At 44.0% G+C, this 10,633-nt stretch overlaps 1 protein-coding gene across 1 annotated transcript; it reads left to right on the forward strand.

Moving 5' to 3' along the window:
- The first annotated feature begins 21 nt into the window (after window positions 1–21).
- On the forward strand, window positions 22–10,124 carry HIF1AN (hypoxia inducible factor 1 subunit alpha inhibitor). Its single transcript, XM_053949570.1, is given in 9 exon segments — window positions 22–1,958; window positions 1,960–2,329; window positions 3,289–3,539; window positions 4,781–4,929; window positions 6,610–6,755; window positions 7,224–7,330; window positions 7,722–7,785; window positions 8,014–8,124; window positions 9,361–10,124. Coding segments are annotated over 9 exon segments (1,593 nt in total). The 5' UTR covers window positions 22–1,608; the 3' UTR covers window positions 9,406–10,124.
- The last annotated feature ends 509 nt before the right edge of the window (window positions 10,125–10,633 follow it).

Genomic DNA, 10,633 nt, shown 5'->3' on the forward strand with positions numbered 1-10,633 from the left:
CCGGGCCGGGGCAGGAGGAACGGGCCGCGGCTGTGCTACTGACACGAGCTTAGTGGCGAGAGAGGCGGCGCTGCGATAGTTCCCTTTGCCTGTCACCGTCTGAAGCGGGGCAACAGGAATGTATGGCAGGAACTGCCCTCCACACGCGGGGAGCCTCCTGCGGAGCAGCCGGATCGATGCTCAGTCGGATCGATGCCGTGCCCGCCGGCGTCATGCAAATCGCCTTCTTTGTATCAGTATCAATATTATTAAAGTCAATACCCAAATGTAATCGTCTTTTCTCCATGGTGGACAGCAGAAATGGCATGTTAATTTAGCAATGCGATTCTTCAAATGTAAGCAATGTATTTTTGTAAATAAAATCAATATGAGCATTAAAGGATTTTGCAGTTTACTTCATTATGTAAACTCTGTGGTAGTTGAACTCATTTTCCTTCAGTTATTCACATCAGCCATAATGGGTAATGTCTCTATAACGATTTACATTATAAAGCTTTGCAGCTCAAAAACTATCGCAGTTTGTCATTAAAGCCATTCCTTCTAATAACAACATTAATTTTAAACCTAACAATTGAATGAAGATAGTGATGAACCATAAAACTATATCTGAGATACAGCATGCCTGAGATGGGGGCTTTGTTGCACAAAAAGAACAGGATCCTTTTACTTATCCCAAAGAAAGGCCTATTGATGTCATTTTAGGGACAGTACCTTAATTCAGCCAACTCCCTTACAAACGAGTATGCAGTGAAGTTACTCAGTTATCTAATAAAGTTATTAACTCATAGCCCGACCTTCCAGGGCAGATGCTGCTGCTGTTTTCCATGGAGCAGCATTTGGTGCCTGTCCCACCTCTGCAGCTCACAGTGCCGTGGGGAAAGCACTGAAGTGGGGACCTTGATTCCCATTGACTCGGGCTCAGGCCTCACTGCAGGCTTGGATTGTGGTCAGCTACTTCTTACATGAGCTCTTCACCACTGGGTATTTATTTTCTGAATTACGTTTGAGTTTTCCACAGCTGCGTTTCAAGTTTCCTAAACACCCAAATATGTTTGCAAATACACAGTAAAAAATGCTGTTAACCTGTACAGCAGAGAAAAAGCTGTCGATTTAAAAGGCGAGAGGGCATTCATTTTCCCAGAAATTAAGTATATTAATAAATTCTGGAAGGACAAAGGGAAATTGCATTATTCTCATGAAGGCAAAGTTCTATGCAGGCAGAACAAATCCCAGCTACTGTAAGATGAAAACCCCTGTATGCCAGAGACCAAAATTTTCTCCAGAGCTGATGCCTAATGTGGCGCGCATTCTTGGGAAATAGCGATCATCAGTCTTGCTGTTTGCAGATTAAAAGCCAAATGTAGACTTTGTCTCACTTAATAAACATATAATAAGAAAATAATTCAACAGCTCCAGCTTCAGTCACGCAGTTCATGAAATCCTGCTAAACTGATGTAGCCGCCATCACAGGCTGGGTGTTAGTTGCACCAGGCAGTGCTACATGTTTTTTTTTTTAGCAAGTGTTAATTAAAGCGCTCGTCTCCAGGCGCAGAGCTCCCCTCCCCTGGGCGGACTGCGGCAGCGGGCGCGGCTGTTTCCGTCGGGGCAATGGGAATGCCCGAGGGGCATTCAGGGGAAGGGGCTGCCGGCGGGGCGGCACGGGGCCCGGCAAGGAGGCTGCAGAGACGATCCCTTCTGGTTCCTGCAGCGCTCCCAGGGGTGTCCGAGCGCCTCGGAAAGGGCAAGGAGGCTGCAGAGACGATCCCTTCTGGTTCCTGCAGCGCTCCCAGGGGTGTCCGAGCGCCTCGGAAAGGGCAAGGAGGCTGCAGAGACGATCCCTTCTGGTTCCTGCAGCGCTCCCAGGGGTGTCCGAGCGCCTCGGAAAGGGAGCCAGGCCAAGGGCAGCGGAGCCCCTGCAGCCTCCGCCCGCGCGGGGGCGCTGCCGCCGCCGCCCCCTCTCTCCCTCCCTCTCCATGGTGCTCTGCCCTCCGCCTTTGCCCTCCGCTTCCGGCGTTGCCATGGGTGCGCAGCTTCCGCTTCCGGCTTCCTTGGTACGGGTTCTCCGGTGGAGACGGCGATGGCGGCGGCCTCGTCCTCCTCCTCCTCCTCTTCTTCTTCTTCTTCTTCATCTTCCTCCTCTTCCTCCTCCTCCTCCTCCTCTTCTTCCTGCTCCTCCTCGGCGGCCGCCGCGGGTTGCCGGGAGGGCCCGGCGGTGGCGGCAGGGCCCGGCTGGAGCGACTCCCAGTTCCGCCGCTACTCCTTCGAGACGCGGCCCATCCCGCGGCTCAGCCACAGCGACCCCCGCGCCGAGGAGCTCATCGAGAACGAGGTGAGGGGGGTCCCGGGCGCAGTCAGCTCCTCGTCCCGGCCCTGTCCGTCCTGGGTACCGCGCGGGCTCTATTGTAGCCGCTGTCCCGTTCCTCTCTGCTGTAGTGGACATTTTTCTTCGGTGCTACAGCGTTGAGTTGTGAAAATCGCAGGAAACGTTTGTTTTAAGCTCTTTGTTGTCGGGATGGAAGTTGTGGGAACGTTGTGTAAACCCCTGGGCACAAATTGATTATTTTCTAAGTGCCAGCGACCACAGATGTAAATATTCCTTTGCAGTGGTGGCTCTCGTATTAGTTCTGTACCAGCTCAATCTCCTTTTGGTAGGTTTGGTAGTTGGGTTTTTTGAGAAAAGTCTGCAAGAAAGCCAGTTGTGTATGCACAGCTTGGAAACACAGTGCTGCCTTGGTTAGGTTGCTTTCTACTGGTAGATGAGGAGATAGACAATGTACTTTGTCTTCCCTTTGCAAAGGTTCTTTTTTTGCTGTAGAAGAGATGGTCAGTTTTTTGTTGGTGGTTATTTGCAGTCCTGTGAGAAAAGAGATGAGTTCTGTTTCTGGGTTCAGAGGGATCTTTTTGCTGGCACTTATCCCCTCACAGCTGAGGCTGGAAGTGATCAGCCAGAATCTCCTGTGTCTCCTGGCTACGTGGCAGGACCAAGCAGGCCCAGAAGTGTTGCCAGCTGGTGTTTGTCTAACCTTGCTGATAGAGACTGGCTAAACAGATAGTACAATCTGTCATCCCATTGCTACCAGGAGCTGACTGTAGCCCCAGGCCACCACTTTCTTAAAATTTCCTAGCATGTCTTGCTTGGTTTTCTCCCCAGAACAAGGTATACGATTACTTCAAATGCCTTTTCCAATTCCCCATTTTGAAAGGGAGTTTTTGTGGGTGCAATAATGAATGTGTTTGTTCTTAAGTTCAAGAGGTCTTTGAATCAATAAACTTCCTGTTTCTCTCCAGGAGCCAGTGGTGCTGACAGATACAAATCTGGTTTATCCTGCCCTGAAATGGGACCTGGACTACCTCCAGGAAAACATTGGCAATGGGGACTTCTCAGTGTATAGTGCCAGCACACACAAGTTTTTGTACTATGATGAGAAAAAAATGGCCAATTTTAAGAACTTCAAACCCAAGTCAAGTAGGGAAGAAATGAAGTTTGCTGAGTTTGTGGACAGACTCAAAGAAATACAACAAAAAGGGAGTGCTGAGAGGTAAGTGGAGTCTGGAGGTTTCTTTGTTTCTTCAAACCTAAGTAGGAGCTAAGTTTCTCTTCAGTGGGTGTTGATGATTAAAGTATCCTGAACTTTTTGTACTTTTCCTTTGTTTCTTGTTAGTAATCCTACTTTTCCTGCAGGGCTTCTAGTTGACAGCAGCCTTATTACCTTATTAGAAAAGTCTTACCAAACAAACCGTTCACACTGGCTGTGGCAATTTATTTTTTTATCCTCTGTGTGAGGCAGGATTTGTATAGAGAAAGAATTAAACTTCACTTTTTTTTTGGCAGACTGTGGTATTGGTAGAGAAACCTGTTGTCTGATGTAAAGGTATAGACTGTGGCATTCAGGCTTTCCCACAGAATCCCAAGACAGCTGGAGCTAACCCTCTTTGGGAAATACGAGGCCAGGTTGTGCACGTGCTGTGTACTGGGGGTGATGGCCTGTGCCACTAACAGAGCTGTAAGTTACTGAGAGGAGCTTCAACTGCACATGGAATATACAGCAGCTGCACTTAAACCCTTAGTGTTTTCAGTCACAGCCCTCTAAAAGGATTTACAGGTGCTTAACTGTGTCTTAATTGGAAGCAACACTGTACCCATGTCCATTTGTCATCTGTGCCTTTCTCAGGTTTGGGTGTGCTTTTTCCAAGAGAGAAGTCAGTCCTTGCTATTAAAAATGTGTTTTCTTCCAGCATTGCAGACAACAGTCTGTAATACTGTGATTGTTGATGCAGATGTTAGATTCTTCTGATCCTCTGTGTCTAAATGTAAGCATGGCTTTAAGTAACTTGATACTGAAATGTGCAGGCTCTCCTGAGCCCTCTCTTTCCCTCATGTAGTTCTGCTAGAAGAGGTAACTGATATTGATGGTGAGTTAGAGGGGTGGCATTCATCTAGGGATTAGATGTGAACATATTTGATATTTGATAATGGCCAGTCTGTTTAGAGTTTCCACCTCCTGTCCTGCAAGAGGGTTATTCTTCCTTAAAATTATGGTTTTCCCTTGTAATTGTTCAAGTTGAACAAAGATCTGTTCTCTTCTGTACTGGGAAACCTTACAGCAAAGTTTGCTGACTTTTTGAAACTGTTTCCTTCCAAAGGAGTTGAAGCTGTGTAGTGAACAGAATCTCTAGGAAGTACTTCTCGGTTTTGAAATCTTTCTGAAGAGACAGAGTATGTCTCTGCTCATGACAAAGTTTAATACTTGATTTCTGTTTTCTCTCTTGGACAATTCAGGCTATATCTACAGCAAACATTAAATGACACAGTTGGAAGGAAGATTGTAGTGGATTTCCTTGGCTTCAACTGGAACTGGATTAACAAGCAGCAAGGGAAACGTGGTTGGGGTCAACTGACTTCTAACTTGCTTCTTATTGGCATGGAAGGTAAATAGCTTCCTCAGACTGGAGGAGAAAGGGAGCAGATTGCATCAGCAGTTATGTATTTCAGTTCCAGAAGGTCTTTCAAATGGATTTTCTCCTAGTTTCTGTGTGTTTCTTCAGAGGAGGTAGTGTAAAGCTTTGTGCTGGGAGGAGACTGTTGTCACACCTTAACTTGGGTTATAAAGAGGAAAGAAGGAAGGGAATAGTCTGCATTTTGCCAGGGATGTACTGTGAATGCCTGAATGTAATGTGCTCATGGAAAGGCTCTGTGTGATGCTGGTGGGACTGTGTTTCTAGTTAACTGCTAATTATATCCTGGGATCCATTTACTGCTTGCATGCTTTAGGCACTGTAGATTTAAAAAGCTCGAAGCCTGCAGATTCAAAATGCAGAAAGGTTTGCAAGTTGAACGGTGTTAGACTTCTGGGCTTTTCTGAGTATGTCCAATGTCTGCCCAGTAGGAAATCTGATTATTTTGTGAAGCCTTTTTTCTTATTTGAGCTAGTACACTGTGAGGAGGAATTCTCTTTTGGTTAAGACCTGATTTTTTTTTCCTTGAAAGGCTAGAGGACAGTAGGAAACTTGAAGATGGATAAATTCTAAAAGTATTTGGATAGAATAGAATTCCAAATTCACATGGAGCCTGACTTAGAGGCGGGTGCCTTAGAAGACAGAGGTACCACTAGGCTGTTGACAAGGAGAACATTCTTTTAGAAAGTAATCTCAGTAACTGGGGAAGAAATGTACACTGTTCTGTGAAGTGGAAGGGCCTATAATCAATGTAGCCAACATATCCAATTATAATTGTTCAATTACACAACTTGGATGGTTTTCTCCCCTTTGCACAAGTCATACTCAACCCACAGTAGTTTGTCTTTGCCACTTGTTTTACTAGCTGAGAGAACATAATATAAAATCAGTGGACCAACACTTCCTTACAGGTCATATAATCACTGAAATCCTATTAACAGGTTAGCACAAGAACCAAGAAATTGTCTTGAAGCAGCATGTGCTAGAAAGAGGAATGTCTTTAGAGCAGCATGTGATCATCTGATCTATTTAATGAAGTTACTGGGTTAACTGTTATCTTAATTCTTGCAGGCCAAGAGAGTAATACCTGAATTGGCAAACAGCCTGAAAAACAGCTGTGAGGGGTACAAAAGATCCCACTGTATTTAAAGATTTGATTAAATTTAAGATCTAGTGGCAACAGTCAAGCACTGTTAATCAGAGTTGAGTGGGTGCTATTGGGAGCTCCAGTGACAGAGATTGTTTACTTGTTTTCTTGAAAAACTTCTGGGACTTTTTTTCAAATCCAACCACTGAACTCCTTTTCTCTAGACTAATAATCTTTGACAGTCTGTTCCACAACTTTTCATTTAAACAAAGTGTTTTATGAAAAAGCTTCCTATCAACATTCAGCATCTGCTGTTCATTGAAACAAGCTGGAAATCCTAATCCTCTAGAGCATAAGTTGCTGAGTATGGATTTAGAGTAGAAATTAAGAGGAGTGGCAACTCCTCAATAAAGGCTGACTGATAGGGTGTTTGTAACATTCCTGTTGTCATTTTCCTTGTTTAGTTTCTGAATATGTGGGAGTATATTTTCTGTCTTCAGCAAGGAATATAACTTGCTTCTCTTTCATACCTGAGAGTGTCTTAATTATCTTTTCTCTCTGTGTAGGGAATGTGACACCAGCTCATTATGACGAGCAACAAAACTTCTTTGCTCAGATTAAAGGTTACAAGAGGTGTATCCTGTTTCCTCCTGATCAGTTTGAATGCCTCTACCCTTATCCTGTGCACCATCCATGTGACAGACAGAGCCAGGTGAGAGTAGCAGATCTGTTCTCTGCTCCATGCCAAAAATGGACATTTGTAAAGATGCTAGGTGGGAGGAAGCTGCAAAAACACTTGCTGAGCTTTTGCAAAACCTCTGCTCAGTTTTGTTAAGTGGGGAATACATTGGTGGTTTTCTGTTTGTATCTGGTTCTGACTCGCAAGTTCTAGGGCCATAAGAACCTTCTTACTGATACACAACGAGTCTGCAGCTGGCTACCTTCTCTGTTCTGTTTCACTGATCACTTGGTCAAACACAGATTTGCTGACGGACAAATTGCAAGGTCCTACCTGTATGGTACTTGGAGGGTACTGCAGGACCTCACAATGAAGTTAAGATACAAACGGAAATGTAAAAGCCATGTAAGGAAGACCAGGATGATTTGACACTGAGAGCCAATAATGAGGACTGTCATTGCAGGAAATAGTTCTGAGTTTCTTAATGTTTTCTTCTATTAGGTGGACTTTGACAATCCTGACTATGAGAAGTTTCCAAACTTCCGGAATGTGGTTGGCTATGAGACAGTGGTGGGTCCTGGAGACGTGCTGTACATACCTATGTACTGGTAAGAAGGATCGCAGGACTGCACTGTGATAAAAACCAGAGGTTTAAAGTGTTTTCTACTTAGTGCTGGGTTGGCTCTTAAGAGTATTTTGTTTCTACTTCTCCAGCAACTGTGGTATTTTCTGTGATATCTTGGGCCAGCATGCTTCTAATTCCTGTTTGTTGGATGGGAATAGTAATTCTCCCTAACATCCACTTTAATTGTCCATGTACTCACTAACATGTGTGAGAAAAGGATCTGTATTTAAATAAGGAGAGCTTTCCAGAAGTTTTGAGGTCTTGATGCAGGAGGTATAGGGCCAGACTTGTCTAGTGCTGTCTGAACTCATCATCCAAGGTATTTCACTGTAAGCGTCAGCAATAGTTTCTTTTCTTATGTGATTTCCATGCAGGTGGCACCACATTGAGTCTCTCCTGAATGGGGGGATTACCATCACTGTGAACTTCTGGTACAAGGTGAGTACAAGCACAGCTTGGATAGCTCCATGCCAGATGATTTTTTTCAGGTAGAGATATATTGGCATACATTGTCAATATGAGAACTTCATGGCACCAAGTCCTTTGCTTCTGGAAGCTACTTTTTCCTCTTCAGAGTTGTGTGTGTGAAGAACTAGGTGACTGGGGTACAGTGGAATAAGCTGCCAATACAGGAAGCATGCAAACGAGCTCTTTTTGATATTTCAGGGTGCCCCAACTCCAAAGAGAATTGAGTATCCATTAAAGGCTCATCAGAAAGTGGCAATAATGAGGAACATTGAGAAGATGCTGGGAGAAGCCTTAGGAAATCCACAAGAGGTATAGAGAGAACCATGTGGTCACTGCTGTTGAAATCATTAAGGCATAATACAAAACTTGCGATGACAGCTACTTGGCTCTCTAGGTGTCACAGTGAGGGTGGGAGAAAGCAGGATTGCTCTTTTGCTGATTCTTCCTGCAGTCTTCAAAAGGTCATTTAAGGTCATTTGCTTACAAAAACATAAGCTCTTAAAATTATAATTCTGGAAAGGACCACTACAAACAATTAAGTAGTTGTTCTTGTATGTGGGAAAAAGTGTACTTTGACTTTGGATACTTCCAGGAAAGTGTTGTTCCCAAACACTCCTTAGTTTTCTGTGCAGCAATGATACTCATTATTTGCAAAAAAAAAAAAAAAAAAAAAAACAAAAACAAAAACAAAAAAACAACAAAAAAAAAAAAAAAAAAAAAAACAAACAAAAAAAAAAACAAAAGAAACTGTTTCACCTGTTGAATCCAAGTCTTAATAACAGAAATCTCTATTAATTCATGAGCTTCATCTTTAACATGTCTCTTGCTCATCTCTGAATTCTTTGCAATCTTAACTATCTGGTATATATAAAAAAAACAAACCCTGATGTACCAAGTCTAAAAAGACTGAGGTACTAAGAGTATGCCTTTGAAGATCTGGTCATCTGACAGTGGAAATGCAGGTCAAGGATAGAAATGTTTTCATGGTCTGTAATCCTTACCACTGTGCAGACACTCCTCTTTAACCTCTCCCCTGAGATTATTTTACTGCCATAGCATTCTGAGCTTCCCTCTGTGATTAGGCAGTCCTGAGAGTGGGAGTGGTCTTGACCGAAAAAAAAAAAAACAAACCCTTAGCAAAATCATCAGTTGTAGCCCCCACCTCTTACTGACCCCAGGGACCAGAGAGGATTCAATGAGTGAGAATGTTTCTTCTCTCCCTGAAGAAAGCAACCCGTGATGACTATTGGCTCCCTTTAATAGCTTAGAAATCATAAATGTTGGGTGGCAAATGAAAATATTTCAAGCATGTTTCCACTCTGGATAGAATGTTTTGGTGTCACCTGAAGTCAGGTGTTGGCAGAGAACCCTGCATTTTTGGTAGTGTATTTTAAGAATGTGTTTGTGGGTGCCCCAGTGTTTTCCTAGAAAATACTTTGAAAGTGATTAGGTGTATCTTTGGCTCTGTGATGCAGAGAGAGCAGGCTCTGCGCTGCCATTTCTGTGTAACTGTCCTGGCTAATGACCTGTTTTTGCTTTGAACAGGTGGGTCCCTTGTTGAATATGATGATTAAGGGCCGGTATGACTAATGCCTGGTGCCCCTGGCTGATGTTGGAGCTGCTTTGTTCACAAGCAATGGAAGATACTGAGCGCTAGTATTGCACGCAGCACTTAACAGACTGATGGGTTTCCTGGCCTATCCTGGCCCCACTACATTAAAGGGGCTACTGGAACTGCAAAACCATTAGTACCCTACTCATCCTCCACTCTCATCTAACTGAACCTCCCAAGAAAGAGTCTGCACTTACTGGAAGCTGGACTCATGCTCACTAACTTGTTTATTTTCTTCCCTCTGCCCTGTTTGCCACAACAAGGAGCATGGCTTCTGGCACTTGGATGTGTCACTTCAGGATTTTCAGGCATATGAAGAAGAGCTTGGAGGATAACCAGGAGCAATATTGTTTCCTCAGCCTCATGGGGTTTGGACCTCTTGGCTGGGTTTGTGTGTTGGTGGTGGCAGTGGATATAAGGTGGGAAATGTTAGGTTTCACAGTCCTCTGTTGTTAGAGGGCGTGTCCCTGCTCAACTCTGGCACCTTTTTGTATTAATGGAAATGAACATGTAAGATGGCCTGTGTGTATTGAGCAACTGGACAAATGATTCAGTTACTTCAACCTAAGACATCTATGCTTTGGATGTAGTACAGGGTAGAGATCAGAATGAATTTATCTTGTGTGTGAGCACCAAATCCTATGCTGTCCAAATAACATCTGTCTTGTATGAGTCTAGATAAATCTCCTTTCTGACAGCTTTTTCTGGGGAGTGGAGGTTTCTCTCCTGCTCTTTTGAAGCTGCAGTATGGTTAAAAGGGGATGTAGCATTATGAAGGGAGATGCATAAATGCCAGGGCACTCTGCAAGTCTTGAATGATTAAGCCACATTTTTAAATTAAATTTCCAAGGGATGCTGAGCTCAACTATCAAAACACAGTGTCAGATAGGTACAGAGCCTCACTTCTCCCCAGCAGGGTGCTGGCTCCTGAGACTAACACAGGAAAGTGCTATTTTACTGAAACTGCAAGAACTCAAGCGTGTGTGGCTGCGCACAGGTGCGCATGTTTGTGTGATTTTGTGTGGCTCCTGTCCATCAGTTAAATCCATGCCAGTGTGTGGTTCTCTTCCTTGTACAGTCATGTGAAAGAGTTCAGGGCTTTTTGTTTAAATGTGATGAAGTTTATCTTGATACTTTTTGTGTTGCGGGACTTGACATGGCAGACTGGGAAGTGACAAGAGCAGAGCACAGGAACCAGATAAGCCT

Source organism: Vidua chalybeata, chromosome 8 (genome assembly GCF_026979565.1).
Source record: "Vidua chalybeata isolate OUT-0048 chromosome 8, bVidCha1 merged haplotype, whole genome shotgun sequence".
Lineage (NCBI taxonomy): Eukaryota > Metazoa > Chordata > Aves > Passeriformes > Viduidae > Vidua > Vidua chalybeata.